Source organism: Opisthocomus hoazin, chromosome 2, assembly GCF_030867145.1.
Source record: "Opisthocomus hoazin isolate bOpiHoa1 chromosome 2, bOpiHoa1.hap1, whole genome shotgun sequence".
In the NCBI taxonomy this organism is placed as follows: Eukaryota; Metazoa; Chordata; class Aves; order Opisthocomiformes; family Opisthocomidae; genus Opisthocomus; species Opisthocomus hoazin.
Genome location: NC_134415.1, coordinates 38,718,070 through 38,740,221, shown reverse-complemented (window position 1 = coordinate 38,740,221; position 22,152 = coordinate 38,718,070). Strand labels below are relative to the sequence as shown.

The 22,152-nt window shown below is 52.9% G+C and overlaps 1 protein-coding gene across 3 annotated transcripts; it reads right to left on the bottom strand.

The window, feature by feature from the left end:
- Positions 1-389: 389 nt before the first annotated feature.
- KLHDC3 (kelch domain containing 3) lies at positions 390-22,114 on the bottom strand. 3 transcript variants are annotated; one of them, XM_075413256.1, is made up of 11 exons: positions 22,008-22,114; positions 15,522-15,748; positions 13,023-13,199; positions 10,641-10,756; positions 9,222-9,293; positions 8,782-8,995; positions 8,404-8,490; positions 6,925-7,033; positions 1,694-1,767; positions 1,224-1,302; positions 390-1,024 (listed from the first exon to the last, which is right to left on the bottom strand). In XM_075413256.1, the coding sequence occupies exons 2-11, from the start codon at positions 15,673-15,675 to the stop codon at positions 958-960; spliced, it is 1,149 nt and encodes a 382-aa protein (XP_075269371.1). In that variant the 5' UTR covers positions 15,676-15,748; positions 22,008-22,114; the 3' UTR covers positions 390-957. The 3 variants fall into 3 exon arrangements, with proteins under 3 accessions (XP_075269371.1, XP_075269372.1, XP_075269373.1); XM_075413257.1 differs by lacking the exon at positions 22,008-22,114 and adding an exon at positions 21,329-21,737; XM_075413258.1 differs by lacking the exon at positions 22,008-22,114 and adding an exon at positions 17,324-18,688.
- Positions 22,115-22,152: the final 38 nt, after the last annotated feature.

The following is a 22,152-nucleotide window of genomic DNA, read 5'->3' as shown; positions in this document are numbered from 1 at the left end:
AGAGGCCTCACCTCCACGGGAAGGGGCACCTCTGTGCCACCCAGCAGGGCTGCCCCAGACACCCCTCCACCTCCCTCCCTGGGGGAGGGAGCTGTGGGGCACCCACGCCGCAGTCTTGCCCCTGCACCCACCTTCCTGAGGTAGCACAGCCCAGGAGACAGGCACCATCTTCCTCCCTGCCCTCTCCCAGGCAGGAGGCAAGCACACCAGGGCAGTGCTGCTGGGGGGGGGGGCTAGCCCCTCTTCTCCCACCCCAGTCAGGGCTTTGGCTCAGCGGCAGCAGTCTGCAGCTGTGAGGAAAAGCACCTGGTTCGGTCTCTCCCCTCCCACACCCCCTCTCCCCCACCACGTTCACCTGCTAGGACACACAGAGCAGCAGAAACCACATCTGCCTCAGTGTTCATAAAAACTCCCCCCAGTTCTTTTTTACAATGGGAGCTGGGCAGAGGGTCCAGCTGGGCCCAGGCCCCCGCACCAGGCTCAGCTTGGGGCTGGGACCCACCGTCCGGTGCCAGGAAGCTGGTCAGCGCTGGCATGGAGGTCCCTGCTCTCTCGAGGCGGCGCAGGAACAGTTCATAGCCTGAGGCCAACCCCAGGGCCATGGCTGGTGGTAGAATTTGATTCAGGCCCTTGGGAAGTGGCCGGGGACCAGGCCGGCACAGCTACAGCTCCACAGGCGAGCGGAAGGAAGGCAGGAGATGCTGGAGTCATCAGCAAGGAGGGGAGTTCACAGTTGTGCTGCTGTGGCGAGCCGATTTCTTCTTCCCTGGTGGCCTGCTCTGCCTGCACACTCGTGCTGCCCAAAGCATGGCAAGGGCAGAGGGGGGCCTGGCTAGGGCAAGACAAACTGAGCTCACGTGTTCCTTGCTTGAAAGAGCTAAAAACTCATGCAGGCAGTGGAGCAAGAGGTCAGTGTGTGGCGGGGCGAGGGCAGGGTGGCAGAGGGATGAGCCGATGTCAGTCCTGGGAGGAGACGATGGGACGGCTAATGGTGCTGTTTGTTGTCATGGCCGAGAGCTCCGATCTGTAACACACCGATGGGATACGCTGAGAGAAAGCACGTACACAGCACTCGGGGCTGGAGCCTCAGCCTCAGCCGTGGTCTCCAGCCCAGCCTGCCCCAGAGCCGCACAGGAGGGTCCCAGACAGCCCTCAGCCAGGGCTGGAGCCCCCCGAGGACAGGGGGCACCCATGGGGTGACCTCCCAGCGAGGCATGCAGTACCTGATGTCGTGGGGAAGGCAGGACTGGTCCAGGCTGTACTGAATCACTGCTAGCTTACACAGCGTCTTTAGACTGGGGCCTGCGGAAAGAGAGCAGTTAGCCACAGCAGCCCTGGTCTGGGCACTACGGGGGTGTCCAGGCACAGGAAACGGGGCAGAGCACCCCGGCCATCCCTCTGAGGGACAAGGCAGGGTGCACAGCAGGGACAGGCTGGAGCGGTTGTCTGTGCTCCCACAAGAAGTCTGTGTGAAGGAGCGCGTGAAGAGCCATGAGCCCAGCTCAGGCCTGCGAGCCCAGCTGCGGCTCTGGCTGGTCTGCCTTAGGCCGCGTACACCAGCCAGAGACGGCTGCCCGGCTCCAAGAGGCAGGCACCTGGAGCCACGCAGGACATGGTACGGTGCTTCAGCAGGGCCTGCTCACAGGGCACCTTGCGGCAAGAGGTGCAAGCTGGGCACGGAGTGCTCACGTACTGAAGTCGAGGATGTAGAGATCCGAGTGATCCATCAGGTCGAATTCATCACCCATTCCCTCTTCTGGAGACGGGCTACAGAAGCCAAGCAGAATGTGTCAGTCAGTGCCAAAATGCTTGTACACCAGTTACAGTCCCTCAGGCTCCCCAAGGGCTGAGCAAGTCCAGGACTGTTACTGGCCTGCCTGCCCCATGCAGGTGCCCTCTGATCCCTCCTGTCCCTCTGCTTCCCCCAGCAGCACCCAAAGCCACCACGCTGCCAGCTCCTCGCGGAATAGGCAGAGCTGCACAGAGCCAAGGGGCAGAACCACACACCATCTCCTCCGCAAGCCACAGTAGGGAGCAGGGTAGCTGCCTCTTCACACATGACCATGATGACTCCAGCAGCGAGCCTCACCCCCACCTTGCTTGCCTCTGTTGCTTTGCTACACCTCCAAACACAGGTTCCGCTCTGCAGGGAACATCCACGTTCCCTTCTCGTACACTGCCCAGCCTCTGGCCAGTTCATGCTCCTCGTTCCCCAGGTACCTCCCAAACCGCTCTCCAACAACTGAGCAACGCTGGGGCCTCCCCTCGAACTGTGGCACCCACCCTCAGGGCACAAGGAGGGTGCTGGCAAACAACTGCCTCCAGAGCTGAGCCTTGCTTCAAGGTTCTGTTTGCTCAGGAATTTCCGTGGATCCAACCCTCCACAGAACTCCACTCAGAGAGGCAAAGCTGAGCCCCGGGATGAGGCTGAGGATGACTCTGAGCAAGCTAGAGAAGGGATGTCACAGCAGCTCCCGAAGGCAGGTAGGCAGGCACGCTTGCACAAGCATCTGTCCCGCTCTTTGTGTGACAAACAGGCCCCATGGGCTGCTCCACAGCAGGCAGGCATCACCTGGAGAACCTAGAGCACTGCTGGGGATGAACCAGCTTCCCAGCAATGCTGTGTCACGGAAGGCTGCCTTCATAACGTGTTAGGAAACACATACAGATCAAACTGCCTGGGCAGGCAGGGGTCAGGCCATCCCTACCTGTCCCCAAACACCGCACGGGGCAGCACGACACAGCCCACACCACATCTTTTTACAGACCTCAGGCCAGCTTCACCTCACAGCCAAGGGGAGGCATGCAATGGGAAGTACAAGGATTTGGGAGAACATCACATGGGACAGGCATCTGATCTAGGAAGAATCAGACACCACACAATGGCACACTACAGAGTCCAAAAAGCTCCGCTGGTGTCCCCAGTGAAGTAGGCAAGATAAGCTGGAGACTCAACAGGACTTGTTGCAAGGCTCTCTAGTCGTGCTACAGGGCCGCAGATCATGGCAGCCATGACCTGTCTCCAGAGACGGTGGAAGACTCAGCAAGCAGCTAGTGACCGTCCAAATTTTCTGCAACCTGGAGGAGCAACGAAAGGAGCCATGTGCTGCAGGCAACACTGCTGTGCTCTCCCTGCCCAGCTCAGCTCTAGCTTCCCAGGGCTGCATGAAACATCTGCAGACTGCCACACATTACTCAGGAGCCATGCCATGGAAACCTGTGAGCTGGATTCTCCTGTCTGTAAGCCCTCAGGAGCACCGATGCTGCTGGAGACAGAGGCAGCACGCACTGTACGACACTGCCCCAGCACTGCAATGGGCCAGAGTACGATAAGCCAAGCTGCTTTCTCTGAGGACGATACGGAAGGTGCTTCGCAGAAGTTCAGCTTTTTCTACAGAGGAGCAAAGGCAGCAGCAGAGAATAAGCAGCTGTCGCAGACGCTGAGGTCTTCACCTGGCTTAATGGCAGCTCTTTCCCTCTTTGTCTGCAATAGCCATATGTACCTGCTGCATCAGCACAAACTCTCCAGCAAAAGCCCGCAGGTTAGCAACCTGCAGCCAGCAAAACATCCTATGTTATTAGCTTGCGTTCCTCCAACCAGGCCAGCAGCTGGACTGCTTTTGGGTTCTGCTGCATGAGCTGAAGTTGTGTGCCAAGCGCAACAGCACAAGGTCTGAAACAGATTCTGCCCAGCCACATGCTGTTCATCGTTCCGCTTCTCACGTGGTTAAGATCTACTGCAACTATTTCGGCACAGCCATTGAGATGTTGTAAGAGAAGTTTAGAGAAAGCAGCTAGGAAACATCTAGGAAACACCTGTGTGGCAGGGCAAGCGCAGACATTTCTCAGTCTGACTCAGGAATCACTGTGGACTCCAGCCACAGCTCCCTGGTTTTGCCAAAGTGGGGATGACATTTCAGAAGACTAACTGAGCATGTGTCGGGCACTGATCGGTGCAGCAGTCATTTTAAAACAATCCGAATTTGCCGATACTCCCGTCTGCGTTGGTCCTGGAATGCATGACTTCAGGCATTTCTAGGGAACAGAGAGCCTCACCTATGGTTTCCTGCCTTTGCGGTCTTGACAGAACAGCCAAAACACCCGAGAGACCGGTCACTGCCTCCCCTAGCACAGAGACACCAGCCTGTGCTGGAACAGCAGTGCTTGGACCGGGGGAAAACACTCCTACAGCTGATAGTTATTTAGAGAATTTGAAAGAAAGGAAAGGTATTTCAAACCCTGCTTTGGTTTGTGAGGAGGCAATTTAGCATGACCTCACTGCTTAGCCGGCACCTCACGCAATGACTTCTCACCCCAGTGTCACTTGTCACCTATGACCCACTAAGCTTCACATCTCACAGGACGCGAGACAGTACCTGCGCCCTGCCGGGTTCCCATAGCCCCAGCACAAACTGCGGGGCACAGCTCACTGGTGGCAGAGAAGACCTGTTGCTGATGGGTCCCATCTGCCCGGATACAGCCAAGAGCCCCCTTAATTCCACCCCCTGTGCGCTCACCAGGCCACAATCTAATCTCACATCCACGTCACAGGAAACCCTAGACCATCTCTTATCTTTCAAAGGAAAGCCAGCAGGCACCACGTCTGTGGTTTTAATCACCAAACTGCAAGCGGCGAGGGGAAGCCCGGAGTTCAAGACCAGGAGAGCCGCAACTCCCAGACAGCAGGATGCAGGGCACCCCTCTGCCAGCCAGAGCCCAGAAAAACTGCTCGTTCCAGCTGCACAGCAACTCGGCGTGTTGGCAAATGCTCTGCACCAAGCACCCAGCGAGAGCCCCTGCTCCCTCACCAGAGCCAGGCATTTCTAAGCCTTGTCAGGGAGAACACAGCCTCAAGCCAAACCTGGATCGGCATCTGTTCAGCTGGACTCTGTTTTACAGCATCCCGTCTCTCTCTCACGGATGGTCTCTGCATGCTGAGGTGCTGATAGGTTTGGGAGGACACCAGACCAGGGCCACAGCTGTGACACAGCTAAGGGGAACACTGAGCTCAGTGCTACATGACTTTCTGGTCACTTAAATGGGACACAAGTGACAGGATTGCTGCTAGCCACAGCTAGAGACCACAGCTGGAGCAAAAAGACCAGGCTGTGGGCAGGACTACAAAAGAAACTAAGCATCTGGATGCCCCAGGAGCAGGTACCCTGCAGAAGTGCCTCTGGAACAGTCTACAGTGTTTGTGAATCCTGTAAGGGAAGGTAGGACACAGAGGGGTTTTGCCCACCCGTCCCCCAGTGCTGCTGCCCAGCTGGCTCATCCTCCCAGGAGCCCGGCTGGATTTCCCCACCCCCACCCCACACCGTAGGCTCCCCCTCCTCCTGCCCGGCCAGGGGAGCACAGGTCAGGAGGCAGACCTCGGGGAGTTCTCCATTACAAAGACTTCCTGGAAAAATCCTTATCTTGCCAGGCAGCTCCAGAATACACCGGATAATTGTTACAGGAAGCAAGCGAGGTCCCTACCCCCAGCTCCCCCTTCCCCAGCCTGCAAGACTCTCCCCCTCCAGTCCAAGCAGGCTGCATTCCTAGCTGCCAGCAGCTCTTCCCATCCCAAACTAGCACTGATGAACTGGCCTGCGCTGGGGTTGAACCTGAGTTATGGAGCAAGTTGAATACCGAAGTCATTCAGTGGAGAAGACAAGGTGCTAAGGTGCTGCTGTGTTGCCTGGCAGAGGTGGACCAAACTCCAAAAAGCTGGTGGCAAATCTGTTGTGGTTTGCCAGCATTTCCTAGGAGTGTCTAGGCTTAACATCAGAGTTCAGCTGCTGTTGTAACACAAATCCACACACAGCATCTGAGAGCATCCAAAACTTCCATCAAGCCCTACCAAGCACAGAGCAGTACCTGGTATCTGATGAGGAGACCGGGCGAACTCAGCACCTCTGCATACCTCACCTGCACTAAGCACTCCCTCACACCCACATGGACATCCTACAACTGAGCACACACCCCCAGCACTCCTGAGGCCTGAAGGCTCTTCAGTCCATCACACACTGGCATGGTCAGCCCATCAGAAGAACCTGCACTGCCTTGTCCTCTGCCCCAACCTGTCTTCAGAAGTATCCCCAAAAAGCCACTGCCAGAGTCCCAAAGAAAGCCCCAAAACTTTCCAAACCGTGCAGAGGGCTGAAAGCATTTCACATGTCTCTGCAGGGTAGATGCTGGCAAACAGGCCCATGCTCCAGAGCTGCAATTTGTCATTCCAGACAGCATGGAACATGTCCTGGTGATGGACCACTTCCTTTCTTTTAGCAGCTGTGAAGGCTCTTGGCCACATCCAGCTGCCCTGCACCCTGACAGTATCACTTCCAGTGTTTGACAGCTGAATCCTTAACACCAGGTCCCTTTTGTGAATGGAAGCTTTGCTAAGGAACACTGGCACAGAAGGGAATGTTGCCTTGTGTGTATGGGCTCCTCAAAACAGCTCCCAGCTGAGTGACATCCCACTGCGGCTTGGCAGACACCACACTTGCCAATGAAAGAAACTCTGGTGGGAGAAGCAGAGCAGCATGGAGGGGAGGATAAGTCAGTCTGAGGTCTGCTACAGCACAGCAGACTAGGATACTTGCGCTTCCGACGGCAGGATCTCCTCCCTCCTCCCCATCACCTTTCATAGAAAGCTCAACCATGGCACAACCCCTCCTGACCAGCACGTTACATACTTCTGCCTCTGTTTGTACAAGAAGGCTTGTCACCAGTTGCTTTACAAGCTTACATGGCATCTCCAATCTCCCCCTTGGCCTTTTTCCAGAGAAGCCCTGACCCACGTGGTTTCTTACACTTGCAAGGTAGATGGACAGTTGCCACGTGCCTCTAAAGTAGACCTGGCTACAGCACAGAGCAGAACATGGAGGGACACTGTGCTGAAGGGAATTGCAAACCCTCTCAGAGCCACCCCACACAACTCACCTGGTGCCTCCAAAGAGAATGATTTTGTCCCCCACTCTGCAGCAGCACTGCCGGCGTCGAGGACACGGGCCTTTCCCCTTGGGTTCAATCTTCCTCCAAGACAGAGAAACTAAGGAGTTGAAAAGAATGCACCAGCTTGTCACAAGAGCCTGGTACAAGCAAGTTATGAATTTAAACAGATCACAGAAAAACCAGAGGCCCGCTGCCCCACAGACACCAGCTAGCCAACATCCACCCTCCCTGCCGACCTCCTTGATAGCAGAAAGTGATGTGCTTTTGTGAGGTGGTTACTGAAGCGTCCCCTAGAAGCACAGCACAGCCCTGGAGCTCTGCCTGCCCGAGACAGGAGCTGCAGGTCGAGGCTTTTGGCTTGCAAAGCCCGAGCGCCAGCTCCCGCAGGCTGCCATGGCAGCAGGTCGGGATTGAACCTGCGGGATTGCGCAGGGAGCTGCGCAAGGCTGAGCTCCCGGAGCAGGCAGGCAGGCTCCCTTCCCCAGCCCCCTGCTCCGGCCCGGCCCCGGCGGGAGGGACACCCGGGCACCGGCCCCATCTGCTGGCAGCCGCTGCGGGTGCAGAGCATTCTCCCGGAGGGGAGACTGCTGGGACAGCTCGCTTGCAGGGAGGGGAGCGTGGGGAACAGAACCAGGTGGAGAAGACAGGATGCCCAGAGAGGCTGTGGAGTCTCCTTCTCTGGAGATATTCAAAAGTCGCCTGGACGAGGTCCTGTGCAACCCGCTCTAGGTGAGCCTGCTTTGGAACAGATGATCCCCAGAGGTCCCTTGCAACCCCTACCATTCTGTGAACTTGCGACAGCAGCCTTTGTCCTTGCTGCTCTGTGCCGAGGATGCTGGGGGGGAGGCGATTAATCACTAATGCGCAGCAGCAAAACCTTCAGGAGCTCTCACACTAGCTCATAGATCAGCAAGTTGGCTGCTCTCAGGTAACTTTACCACGCAAGGCAATTAGCAAACAAAATCTGTCTAATGGACTGCAAAAAGTGCCCGAGGACCCCAAAACAGCCGACAGTTGACTGATATTCAGGGTACCAGCTGAAGAACCACCCCTTCTGCTGCACAGTTTGGTCTGGTACCAAGAGAGCGTGGTATGGCAATCCTGCAGCTCAGGTTGAGTGGTTTCCCCAGCTACGGTCTCTCACTCCCCTAACCCCATTGCTTTCCCTGTATCTTTTTTTCTGCCAGCACTTCTGCATATTTAAGAACAAGATGAAGTTCTGCCAAATGCCCTTTGATTAGCTGCATCTTTGAGCAACACTTCCTTTTCCACTCTCTAACTGAGATTTGGAGACAGTCTGAGGAGGAACAGGCATCCCAAACACAGTAGCAAGTTCCTGTTGACGCTGTCAGAAGAGTCATTTCCCCCCAGGCAGCCTCCTAGCCCTTGGAGAGTATGCTTGCCTGAGCACTCACACGCTGGAGAGCCTTGAGTGCTATCATTGCAACAAGTTAAAAGCATAAATACCTGGATTGAATTTCCAGAGGTCGTGGAAGTGTCTGTTCAGGCGTGCGTTGTAGCCACCAAATACATACAGCTCGCCGTTGTAGCTGACTGTGGGGAGTAAGAATAGGCATCAATGTGCCACCCAACGTAGAGCCCAGCAGACTCCTGTCCCAACATCAAACACAAAGCAAAGTGGTGCTGGCTATCCACCTTCGCTTACATCATCTTCATGTGCAGGGCTGCGCGCAAGGCTTTTCGGTGGGCAGCAGCTTTCTACAGAAGCCAGGCTCTGTGCACCCCTTGCTAACCCATGTCTCCACCCAGTGGACCAAACACCCCTTCCGAGGCCAGCAGGAATTGTCATATGCTGTCCTCCTCTCTCAACAGACCCACACTCACACGCTGAATGGCTCCGTCGGCCCTCCGGGAGCACTGGAGTTGGAGGGGGGTCCAGCCAGGAGTTTGTTTCTGTATCAAATACTTCAATGCGGTTACAGTAGATCTCATTGTTGGAGTGAAATGGCCCAAAACGATCAGCTCGGCCACCAAAGACGTACATCTTTGTTCCAATGATGGTAGCTGAATGGAAGTCTCTCCAGCGAGCTGGTGTACCCTGCAGAGACAGGGTAAAACAGAACAAGAGAAAGCATGCAGATTTCCCAGGGAGATGACACATCTTGATGAGGAAGTTGGGGTGGCTTCCTTCTCCTGGAGGACTTCCCCTCCCGCAGATCCCAACCACACCAGACAGAAGCTGCGAGACAAATGTGTGCAGCAACCCCAGAGAATAGCAGATACGAGAATTCCTCCACAAACCAGAGTGAAAAGCAGACACTGACCTTGGCAGAGATTAAGGTCCACGTCATGTTTGTGGTGTCCAATTTATGGATGTCGTTTGAAAAGCAGTCAGCCTGAAAGACAGCAGGGCAGCCTGGTCACAAAGAGACTGAGAAGCCTGGTCACATCTGACCCCAGGAAGGACGCTGTTCTACAGACTTGGAGCATCCCTTTGGAGTCAGTACTTTCCAAGACACGGTGCTTGCGCCAAAACGTCAGGGCAGGCAGCACACTAAGCATGAGGGAGGCAAAGCCCATTTCTCCTCAATGGTGTCCTGTCTCTCCCTGCAGCTCTCCCATTTATTTGGTGCTCAGTTCTGCCCCCCTCACCTCCCCCAAAGGCAACCCTGCACACAACCCATACATTCACAGCAGAATCCTCCCTCTACTTCATGCAGCAACAGAAGAAAGGGGCACTAACGGGACAGTCAAACTGGCTCTGTTAAGGCCACCTGATGAGAGGCAGAAGCTAAGATTTCTTCTGGGAAGCTAAACATCTAGGAGCAAATACAGTTGGGGGTTCTGAGGATCCCACAACACCTGTCTGCAGCTAGCTGCCTGGAATAGCCTGCATTCATATGAACAGCACAGCCTCCTGCTCCTCCAGGCAGGGGAGACAGCAGCAAAACAGGCCTTTTAGGTCTTGGTTAAAAACAAGCCACATCTGAACTGCTGCTGTAATCAAGATCATGGATTTGGCATGCTATTGTCCTTAGAAGAGGTGGAATAACCTGGGGACTGCCATAAGAGAGCTCCAGCTTTCTTCTGAATAAACAGACATGACTTTGCACAGCTTTTCTGGAGCCTGATGATAGGCTGAAATAATATTTACCCGCTTCTTAAGATCACAGCCTAAGGATTTGCTCAAAGCAGCATTAGGCACACTGACAGCTAGTGCAGGATGACCTTCAGCTCCAGGTATGCTTAACAGAAGGGCAAGCATTTGCTGGAGGGGATCAGCAAGCTGTGAGAGCAGGTACAGAATACAGGGAACATGCACCAGATTAGGACAAAACCTCACAGCAACACTGCAGACATTGGAAAGTGTTTTTTCTGGCTCATTTCTCAGCCAAATTAAAATAAAGGTAGATCAATACATATTTATTAAAAATGTTATGTAATTATCAATCTAAATTTGGCTGAGAAATGAGCCAGAAAAGAAAAAAAAAATTATTTTTCCCTCTATATGTCTTGGGGAAGAAAAAAAAAATCCACCATTGTTTAGGCCTACTTTCCCAACCATCTTCTCTGCAGAACAATGAGCATAAACTGGGTAATTAATGCCATAACTTTGCCGAGTTATAAAATGAAAGCAACTATGGATACAGATATGCCCCTGCATCCTGCTTCTACTAATGTTCTAGGCAGGAACACCCTCTTTACTAAGAGATTGCCAAACAACTGTTACAGAGACTACTTACCAGCTGCTCATAGCCTCCGAAGATAAACATGCTTTTTGCCAGGACACAAGCTGAGTGGCCATCTCTTGCTCCTGGGACCATTCCAGACACCTTTGGCGTGAACCACTTGTGTGTGTCTGAAACAAAACAGGAGGCAAAGCTGAGAAAATACAGTATTTGTTGGGATGGGATAGCTCTTTACTACTGTTCTTCATTTCCAAGACAGAAATCCTTCTCTTTCACACCTAGCACCTGCTTCTCCAGAGAGGCTGCAAGCTTCTTCAGGCCAGGCTACCTGCCCGAGCCTCCACAGAGGGGCACGGTGACAGAGGTCTCAGTTCCTGGACACAGCCGCTGGCTTGCCCAACCTGACAAACAGCTCACGTTTTAAGTGTGAGGTAGTGCAGCACTGCTTGAGTAATGTTATTTTTATTGAACCTCTTGCAAAGCCTACTCGTGAGTCGCTTATCAACTGGGCATTTACAGTTTCAATTACAATGAAGCAATGATGCTAAGTGGCTCAACTGCCCTCACGGCGTGGAGATGCTGACTAACTGACTGCAGAGAAACAGCTCTCAAATCCAGGCGAAAGTCACTTAACCACAAGCTCACCATGTCAACACAGCTGCTGTGCACATCCCCACCTCCACAGCGCAGCTCTCCCTATCTTATCTGCTTCTCTTCTTACATTCTCATGTCCTCTTCAAGGGGAGCCTTCCTCACTCTCCACCCTTGATGGTTCCCTTCACACCGCTCTCCATGAGCCTGCACCAGCCAGATGCAGCTCCTTACCCCACACGCTCCAGGGTGCTTGATTTAGGAGAGGACTTTAAATGCAGCCAGAGCTGTTCTCCATGCCAGGGCAGCAGGGAGCCAAGCCAGCGACTCACTGCCAAGTACAAACAGGCACCTGTCCCAAGAGCCCAGAGGGGCACAGATAAGCCTCGAGGCAGCAGAAGACTTTCCTCCCCACCCTCCCTCACCACTGCAAGCTGCCAAGAGCAGTGCTTATTTCAGGAAGCGGTAACATTGGAGCCAAAGCAGCATTCTTCACAAGGATAATTTCTCTGAACTTGGCCTGTGGCCACAGCTATCCACCTAAGCTTTGGCTGGAAACACCCAAAGGGTCTTGCAAGGTCAACAGAATCCCTTGGGCAGCCTCTGGTGAGAAAGCTGCTGTGGCTGTCAAGTTCTTTTCCTTCATGGGGCTGCTCCCAAGCCCAGTCACACAGCAGCAACAGCAAGAGCTCACCCAAGTGCAACACATCAAATTAGAGATGGAAAATACCTCGACTTGTGATATGCTTGGCACCCCAGGGGACAAAATTTCACTCAGCTAGGACTTTATCCAGCCTGATGTCACTCCTGCAGTGGAACTTACACCAGACACAGGACTGCAACTGCCAGCCTCACTTTCCAGGATTGGCAGGCGACAGGCACAGTGTGTACAGACAGCTGCAGAGGGTTTGCACCAGGACTGAAGTCTGGCCTTTCTGTCGATTTTCACCTAATGCTAAAGCCCTGGAGTTGGCAGGGAGACCAGGCAGCTCCCGCTACAAGGTCTCTGTGGAGGCAGAGGTTTGATGGTGGCTTCCCAGCTGCATGCGTCAGGGGAAGGGGGAAACCCTGTGCCCAGAGAGCAGCTCCAAGCTGTGAGACATTTCCTGGCGAAGAATGGAACCCATGACCAAGCACCTGAGCATGCAGTTTCCTTGCAAGTCCAGCAAGCCAGTTACTGGTCAGTATTTAGATGGACTTGCCTCCAAAACCCAGAGATACTCCCTTCCTTTCCTGACACTCCTGTCTATCCAGTTCCTGATGGTACCTGTTCTCCTCAGGTGCTCCAGCAGCACTATGGAGAAGCCAGCGGGAAGGCTCAAGGACTTTATCTTTCAGGTTTATCTAACTTGACTCATGCCTTCCCTTTATTTTGCCCTCCTGTCCCTGACTAATTCTGTGTTTTACTCCTCACTCTCTTTCAGGCTTTCAGAAAGCAGGACCTCCCTGGGGAGGAACCACAATCCTCAAGAGCTCTAGCCCCTTCTCACTGCAAACTGCAGCCACATTTAAGGAAACACACATCACACAGAGAGAACGCTTCAGTTGTAGCTACTATCAAAGAGAGCACACAAAGCTGACAAAAAAATTAAAACCGTTTTGACTGTTAGATAAGGTCAGTAATCTATGTTCAAAGGCTTTTACAGAGAGTCAAGCGTGCAGACATACTGGCCACCCTTCTCCCCTTCTAAACATGCTGAAACAGCCAGTGAGACCAACTCCCCACTTGCACCATTTCCTCCAGACTGTCAGTTTGTAGAGAGACTGAGGGACAGGAAAACAAGTCAGAGAGCAGGTCTCATCAAGAGCAGTTGTGACAAGGAAGAGTGAGAAGCTGGAACTTACTGACATCAAAGGCATAGAGCACGTTGCAGGCTCCCTCAGTGTCATTGCGGCCACCCCATATGTAGACGGTGTCGTCTATGAGCACTGCCGAGTGGCCATACCTCATGTAGGGCACCTCTCTCACATGGTCTCGGCTGTTTGTCCACACTGGAGGCAGCTTGATCCAGCGCAGAGACACTAAAAGCACAAGTTTGAGCCCACGTCAAATGGTAAGCCCGCTACACATGCTCACAGGTCACAACCCATCCCACACGGTGTTTCCCCCCCCCATAACAAGGTGCAGAAGAAGTCTAGCAAGTAAGAGAAAGCTGTGTCTGACCCTGAGTCGTAGCTAGCTAAGGAATATGGAAGCACAGTTTTCCACAGGCCCCTGTCACAGATGAGACGAGAGGAAGTACTGGAGGACCAGAGGACTCTGCATTCTGCATCAGTTACACTGAAGAAGTTTCCACTCTGGCTCATCCTAGACTTGTGAGTGAAGGTACAGCACACACACAAAAATATAGGGAAAGGAAAAACTGCAGAGGTGATAATGAGTGCAGACACTACTTCAGCCTAGTGACATTTCTGAAGGGACTCGAAGCTGGAAGAATGGGCAGCACAGGAATAATTCACAGCAGCAACACGCCAGGGAACACACCTGAAGGCACCACCATTTGGACTTCCAGTAGTGCAGTTTAAGTAAAGCAATGCAGCAGCTTTGTAGGAATGGGGTTTGTTTGCTTTTGTTCTGCTTTTTAAGCTTTAGATGAGACCGCTGTCTGACTCCTTTACCCCCATCCATATCCGAGTTCTCCCTGCTAACCTTGAGTTACTAAAAGGAGTTGATTGTGATTACAGGCTCTCCTTCCTGGCAGCCTGCATGTCACGTTCAGCAGCAGCCAGAGCAGCCAACAGGTATTACAGGGTTTAATGGCAGTGCAAGAGTCACAGCGAATGTTACGTGGCCACTACAGGACAGCACCCAGACATCCTCTTTCTGCCACACATACAGCCTCCAGTTTTGTTTTCAATGTGGACATGACACAAAACATAGCAGAAGCCAGACTGCAATTCTCCTGAAATACTAACACAGGGAAAGGGTCAGGCATCTGAAAAGGCGAGCATCTATCCCAGAGGCAGAAAGGGCACTGGGGAAGCACAGCCAATGCTAAAGTCAAGCTAGACAGGATGTTTCCTACCTAAAACACAGTATTCCTCTTTGGAAGACTGAAAGAGATCATTCAAAATCTGGTATCTTGGCTTTAGCACTGGAACCTGGCAACGCTAACTGAGCAAGGGCTTTGAAAGCTTGTGTCACCTCCCACGTGGTGGCTGCAGCATCGTGACACTTCAATATTTGGGAGTGGTAAGAAGGGAAGACAATGCAAGAGCATTCCTTTGGGCATGGTAATTGTGCTTCCACCATAGGAGTGGTGCTCTACCGGCACATTTTACAAGCTACAAAGTTCAACTGTCTCGACTGTGAGAGCCCAGCCTCTCTGGATAGAGATGAACGTCTTTGTTCACAACATTCTGAGCTACGCTCCCCTCCCACACTGTGAGGAGGTCGCCTTGGCAGCCCTATGTAACCAACACCTTTATCTCCTGCTGCATGAGTCGGTCTTCTCCACAGTCAGATTTAGAGGAGTGAATTGACCGCATCTTACAGACAAACTAGTTTTATCTACGTGTCACGTGCATGTTAGAAGAGCATTCAGCATGCTGTCTAGTTCACAAAACTGGTCATTGGTTCTCTGCCCATCCAAGCATCTGTGCAGTTTTTCAACCACCTGGCTAATTATAGGGAAATACCTCATGGACCAGCTCAGTCACCTCTTCAATTCAAAGAGCACTGACTGAAGAAATACAGCCTCTCACAGCACAGTCATGGCTCCAACTCAGCCTCCTGACAGATGCTGGCTACTCTACAGAAATGGCTCCAGCTCCAGGTGCTTTTCTAAGCCACGTTGTGAATCTGCATGATAGCTGCTGCCGAAATGGGAAGGCCTCCATCCTAGCCACACGCTCCTGCTGACTCCATCATGCTGGCAGCAGTTGTCAGCTGTCCCCACAGGCAAACAGCTCAGGAGTCTAAACCTGGAGACTTAACTGAGCACACTGGCTCCCAACCTACCCCTTCCGCACTAGGGGCAGCTGAGCATGGTCACACCGCAAACTGGATGGGGGACCTAAGCCACCTAGACATCACCTCTTTGTACCCAGCTGAGTAACCATTCACAGAGAACAAAGACAAAACAAGCCATTGGCTATGTGGTTACTGCCAGTGAGGCCTTATCCCAGCAGCCTGCTGAACTACAGGCCCTCTGTGCCCTGCCTCTGAAGCTGAAAATACAGGGCTGCACAACAGAAGAGGCTCCCATCTACACTGATACTTTTTTGGAAACTAAGAGTCAGACAGCACATTACAGAGTGTAACATGTTAAGCAGCAGTGGGCAAGAAAACTGATAACCAAGTCCAGCAAGCCACTCTTTGGTGCACCACAAGGACTCATTTACCTGCATTAAAAACATGGATGTCAATCTGCCGTAGAGTCTCATAGTCTTCTCCAGAACAATATCCGCCAAAGGAATAGACCTTGTGCCCGACAGCCACGGCCGCGTGGTTCACCCTCCGTGGCCCACCTTCCAAGTGCACTGCCCACCGTAGCATTCCTCCCTGCACGCCAGACAGTCTTCAGGGCCACAGCCGCATGCTTCCTGGGCCACCACGACGTCACCTGGCTCTGTAATAGAGACAGAATGCTAAAATAAAGTCATCCATCTTGCAGGTCTTCCTGTCTTCCTTGAATGACAGCTACAAAGGTCACATTGCTGTATCCTCACTCATCTGCCTCCCAACTGGAGACGGTTTTACTCTCCCCTTGGGAAGGGGACACAAGGCAGGTACCATAAGCTCAGCAAGGCTCAGAAGAGCAAGCAGAGATGCCCTTGTGTAAAAAGAACTCCTCAGGGTGGCTGTCCAGGCAGCCCAAGCCAAGCACCTTTGCCGAAGGCAGCCGAGTGCTGCGCGCCCGGCCATGCCCCGGTCATGAACACATCATGTACACGCCAGAACAATTTGTCCACATGAATGAAAACACACAGTGAGAGCCAATTGTGAAGGTGAAAAGAACAGAGCCACAGGGAAGAGAACATGCTCTTTAGATCAGTCGTGAGAAATAGCAGAGGAAAATATATATATAAAAAAAAACCCCAAACACACAGTAAAAACCCCATAGAACCACCCCCACATAAAGCAACCAACTCCTCAGTACGGGGGTGGACTACAACACCAGCATTTGGACTCACTGGTTTGAGCACTAGGGCCCAGCTTAATTAAACATGAGAGAACAGAAATCCCCTAGTCTGGGGAGAAAGCTCTTTGCTAATGATCAGAACAAGGCCTTTTTCTCCTGCAGCACATTCAGGCACAACTCTGAAAATTTTGTAAAATCAGATCTCCGTTAAGAAACTGATATGCTTCATGCTTCAAACAGATGGCTTCGATCAGCGCTCAGAGAAGTCACCGCAGCTGATTTTTGCGGAGATTCTCCTTTGGATCTAAGGATTGCAGCACAGTCCTGCCCGGGTGTTTCTGAAAAAGCAGGTCAGTTCAAGCCTTTAACAATTTTTCCCCAGCTGAAAACCAGCCATTAGAAAAGATGTTGGTGTTTCAGACAGCCTGAATGAAGTTGCCTTTTTTATTGTTTGGTTTTAGCTTCTTGGAAAACGTGGTCAGCATGGTCCCACCCCACACCCAGTTTTGCAGAACACAAAGAAGTTTGTGGATGGCTTAGAAGGACGACTAAGATTCCTACACATTTTCTCTGTCCCTTTTTGGAAAGAAGTGAGTTTTCGTAAGGAGAACTTTCCTCCTGTTTAAAGTTTCTGAAGTAGCTGGAGAGCAACTAGAAGCAGCAGCACCATGCCGCTCTGCTCCAACTGGCCTCCTCCAGCCCCTCAGCCAAGCAGAACCGCCGCTTGCAGCCAGGCAGTTCTATGGCCCATCAGCACCTTGATCACCGCAGCATCTGCCCCATTCTATCCCCACCTGGGGAAAGAATCAGAGATGCCACCCAACAGGGAGCTCCTGGCATGGAGCTCTGGCTTCCAGGTCCAGCCATGCATACGACAGACAGTTCAAAAGCACCCAGAAACCAGTCACCTCATTCCAGAACTCCTAAATCTCAGCAAAATTTGAGTAATTTATTTTTAAAATTATTTCTTTTTCAAGTTGTTCCCAAAATAGAGACTGTACCCCAAAGTTACAGCAACAGGACACATGCAATGTCTGAACAGAAAGCACCCTGCAGTCTTACTTGTAACGGCTGAGCGCAGACCAAGGAGTCCCTCCTGCGAAGGCGCTTATTCCTGCGGCAACCACCGTAACCTGAATTGCAGTCAGCAACCCAGAAAGTCACATCAAGCATCTCTCCAGCAGAGCTGCTCCAGAAAGGCCCAGGAACAGCCCCCCTCTGCTACAGGCTGTGCTTCCTTGTATTTCTGGAACCACCCCAAATTCAGGTGCAGCAAGTTTGGGTTTTGTTTTTTTAAATTACTACACTTTTGGTTTTTTTAAGCTAGGCAGCAACTCCTGTGTAAGTCCCCCACAAAGCTACAGAATGGATGAGTTTCCATGGAGACCACCAAAGTCACCTTTCAGGCTATTTTGAAGGCTTCACATATCTAAATCTGTTTCCTGCCTCAGTCATGAGTTATCACTGAAAAATCTAACCAATATTTTCCTCAAAATCACTTCTTGGTTAAGTGATTCTGTAAGAGACTCCTCAAGGAGATTAAGTGGACCTTATCACCAGTGTCAATATTTTCAACATTCTTCAAACTGAGCCCGATCCTGGGAGCTCAAGAGGATGAATCTTACTTCCAAGTTCTCCTCTTGGTGTGGAGGAGCACAGCAGCCCGGCATGGTAGGCAGGCACCGTACCAAGCCACCTGCCTTTTTTGCCAGAAAGGCTGGGAAAACTCTTTGTTGCCCTTGGGAGCTCACTGCAGCCGTGTGCCGAGGAGCGCGCTGCTGCCAGAGCAGGACACTGGTCCTTTTGCTCCAACAGCAGCCGGCTGCCCTGCCCGAACAGTTTCGCAATTAAGATCAGTTATAGGAACACGGCAAACGAAGGCTGCGCACCCTAAGCAGCCTGGTCAACTGAAGAGGCTCAAGGCCCAGGTGGTTACACGGTAGGAAACTATCTTCACGCTGTAGCAACAACACTGCAAAGTTGTTTCCTACAATTGCAATCGCTGGGGGAGGTTTTTGCCCTGAGCTCAGCCCTTCCCGGGAGGCTGGCGGCTGTACGCAGGCCCGGGGCGGTGGTGGGGGCGGTGGGGTTGGAGCTGGCTGCCCTTCACCTTGGCTGGGGACGGGGACACCCCTTCAGAGCAACCACGAGGCTTGGCCAGCACAGCCTCCTGCTGCCGCTCGTCAGACCCGGGGCGCGCAGAGACACTCCTCCGCTTCATGAGGAGCAAACAACCCGAAGCGTGAAGCGATCCTTACAGGATGGTTTATTTAAAGGCAAAGGAAAACACAGGATTTAACAAGCTGCCAGGGTTCTTCCAAACCCGGGTGCTCTTCTCTATACTGTAATAAAAACATCCAGCCAGACTCCATCTTCTTCCCCTGTCACCGGCCACAGCCCTACCCCGAAACTGTCATGCCTTCCCGCCTCTGCCAAGCACTTGTTCTCCCCTTTTCAGTCATGCAGAGGTCCACCCACCTCTCCTCCCTGCACAGCCCCGTCCCCCGAGGACCCCCCACTCCTCCCCATGCCTTCTGCATCCGGATCCAGCCTCTCTCCTCTCCTGCCTTTTTTGGAAATCATTTCATTAGAGCAGTCTTCTGTCCTAAAGTCAATTTTCCTCCCGCATTTCCCCTCTCTGCAGGTACGAGTTGAACACAGTTTTTGAGAAAAAATTATTTTCTGTCCTACAACTATGCACGCTGTTAAGTTCCATTTCAGGTTTTCATTTCCAATAATTTCTACGATATAAATGAGGACAGAAATACACCACTTTCCAGCCTCATTTCTACGAGGACTTATTAATAGGGGGCATTAATACACTCAACATTAGGCAGTGAGCCTTAGGTGTCCTTAAAAATTACACAGGGCACAGCCGGGGGGAGAGGGGAATCGCATAACTGATACGAAAATATTTACTAACAATTTCCCCCAACTGTACGATATTGTTATGCAAAACGCTTTCTGTGACTTCTCATTTAGGACACCAGCAACAGGGATGTAGGCTATAAAACACAGAAATATTGATAAGATGGAGGCAGATTGTACCAGAGAACCGCGAGGGCGCTGCCTGTAGGAGGGGGTACACATCCCAGCTCAGGCAAACCAGGTGCTTTTTCACTCTGCACCACAAACCAAGGGGACAGTTGGTGACATTCATCATGGATCAGAGCAAGGGCTTTCACACCAAAGAAAAATTAAGCTTGAATCACAGAAGCTGCCAAAAGCCAGCAGGGTAAGAGGAGGGTTCCCTTCTACACGTATCTGTGCACACACTGAGCTAAGCCTGTGTGCCTTTTCTGGATCCTGCTGAGCCACCCTTCTCCCCACCGGCACTGCACCTCTTTTAGAGCACCCTCCGCAGCTCATCTGCGCCCACAGCAGAATCTGGTTGAAGGTCTGAGGAATCTCCTTTGGCTGATTCAGCATGTCCAGCTGGTATCGTGCCCTAGCACCCCCAGGAACTATGACCATATGCTTACAGGGAGACCAAAAAGCTCCATCAAAACAAGCACAAGTTTCTTACACAGTGAGAGAAAGGGTTTTCTAGGTGAAACAAACCCAAAGAAACTGCACTCCCACACGCTCAGTTAGCTCAGCATACGCTTGCTCATCTTCGACCAGGAATCTCTGGCTGCCTCTCTTCGCCCAGTCTCAGCTGGGAGAAGTGACATGCAGAGCATCGTGTCCATACGCGCACTCAGGGTCTCCTGGGCAGAAGGGCATGTTTGCTTCTGCTCAAGCTACCACTTCCAAAATCTAATAGGTCTTTTCATCTCATTTTGCACTCACACAGGCAGCAATCATGCAATCTTCACAACTCCTCATTTCCCTGGTCTGGCGTAATCTATCCAGAGTTACAGTCAAGCACAGAGAATGCAGAGAAATTTGGGTTGACGCCCTAGACGGTCCTGTCATTAATTGCCAGAAATAAGAATGTTTCTAAAAATCAGGTTATACTTCACCTACTGTTGAAGTACCTGACGCTGACGATGCTGGAAATGAAGCGAGCGCGGAAATGAGTTGTTCCTGTGTCATTAAGCACAGGGAGGCTAAAATTACAAGGTGCTTGAAATAACCTGCTGTGGTCCCACAGAAATGCCTGAAGCACTCCACTGACTGTGCCCGGCACCACAAACCCAGGTACACAGGCAACAACAGCCGTCAAGTGACCGCAGGCTGGCCCCGTGGCTGCAGTCAGGTGTGACACCCGACCACAAGCGGAAGCTCACAAGGCTGGTAGCAGAGAAATAGCTATGGACATCCTTCTACGCCTCCCTCATTTTTCGTCAGCACTGAGATCCAGCAAAGGGAGCGCAGCAATCCGCCTGGGGCATTTCACTGCTGAGCAAGGGAACAACCAGATTTTAAGCCAGCTCTGCACTCTTCAAACGCAACACCTGTAGACAATGCTCTCAAATCTCTGGCTGTGCTGTTGTCTGAGGATGCACATCATGCCTGAAACGGCCTTCATCCTAACTGGCCCAGCTTACCCTCAACAAGAGACTATCAGCACAGCATACAGCCATCTGGGATCACCAGAAAAATCACTCAATAATTTCTCAGTAGCATACCTTCCAAAACTGCTGCAGTGACTTGAGCAAAGTGGCATAGACCAAAAGAGCAGTCACGGATTTTTACAGCCAGGTTTTTCAGCTGTCTGTTCCATTTGCTTTAGACTATTTTCAACCCCTGCAATTAGCTACAAAAACTTTTCACTCGAGATAGAAAGCTGCTGACCATCTTCAAGTACAGCAGCCAGATGATAATCATAGAATGTTAAGGGTTGGAAGATCATCTAGAGATCATCTAGTTCCACTTCATTGCGCAAAGTGAGTTCAGTGAGGTACCTTGTTCCTCTACAAACCCAGGAAGAAACCCAGAGCCGTTTCAGAAAGCTGCCCGGATCAGCCTCGCTGCAGTCAATTCCCACAGCCAGAGGGAGAAACCCAGCAGAAAGCGGCCCGGATTTTCACGGGCTCTCTCCATCACCCCCAGAATTACAGCACCGCCCCAAGCAGAGCAGCCTGCCGGCCCCGCAAAGTCGCTCCGGAGAGCTAATCCTACCGTGTGCCTGCCTCGGTCCCGTCTCCCAAAAGCTGCCAGCCACAAGCTTTAGTAACACTTAAAATAGCCCAGCCAGCTCACAGCAGTCCACACGGACAGAGCTATTTCAAGCACACCCAACTCGCTGCTGTCAGAGGCAGCAGGCGAACGACCCGCTTTCCTCGCTGGCGCTTGACATTTATCTGACGCTTTGACTATTTACGCTCAGGCAGGGCGAAATCGCAAGCTCTGCACATTCAGCAGCTCGGACACCGGCAACGCGATTCCGGCACCGGTAAACGAGACGGCGCTGGCAGAGCCCCCCGAGCTCGTTAGCCGAGACCCCTCTGGCAGCCGGCGACAGACGCGTGAGCCACAGGCCACGCCGCCCAGGCAGGAGCCCATCCCGGCCTCTCGCCCCGCAGACAGCGGCGCCCGACTCTCGCCCGGGTGTCCCGCCCGCCGCCGGCACCCAAAGCCCAGCGCCCGCCGAGCCGGCTTCTGCCCTCCCGCGCCCCCCAGACCCCGCTCTGAGGGGTGCCTCGGCCTCCGGCTGCTGCCGGGGCGGCCCTCGGCGGGGAGCGGGCCCGGCAGAGCTCTCCCCGCCCCCCCGGGCCCCTCAGGGCCGCCCCGCTCCGAGGGGCTCGGTGGTCGCTGCGGCCCCGCCGCGGCCGGGTCCCTCCCAGCCCCGGCCCCGTACCTGGCGGGGGGAAGGCGGTCGGCAGCCCCGCTCCGACGGCCGCGCCCGCCGCTCCCTGGGACTTGTAGTCCGGCGCCGCCCCGCCCGGGCCCGCGGGCGCTCTCTCCCCCCCCCCCCCCGGTCGCCGCTGCCCCACTGGGGCACC

Bases quoted from the DNA above. Each gene is read 5' to 3' on its own strand.
- KLHDC3 (XM_075413256.1), bottom strand. From the start codon at position 15,675: ATGCTACGGTGGGCAGTGCACTTGGAAGGTGGGCCACGGAGGGTGAAC. The intron at 9,294-10,640 runs GTAAGTAGTCTC...GCTGTCTTTCAG, and splicing joins TCGGAGGCTATGAGCAGCTG to GCTGACTGCTTTTCAAACGA. The intron at 1,768-6,924 runs GTGAGTTGTGTG...TGGCTTCTGTAG, and splicing joins ATTCTCTTTGGAGGCACCAG to CCCGTCTCCAGAAGAGGGAA.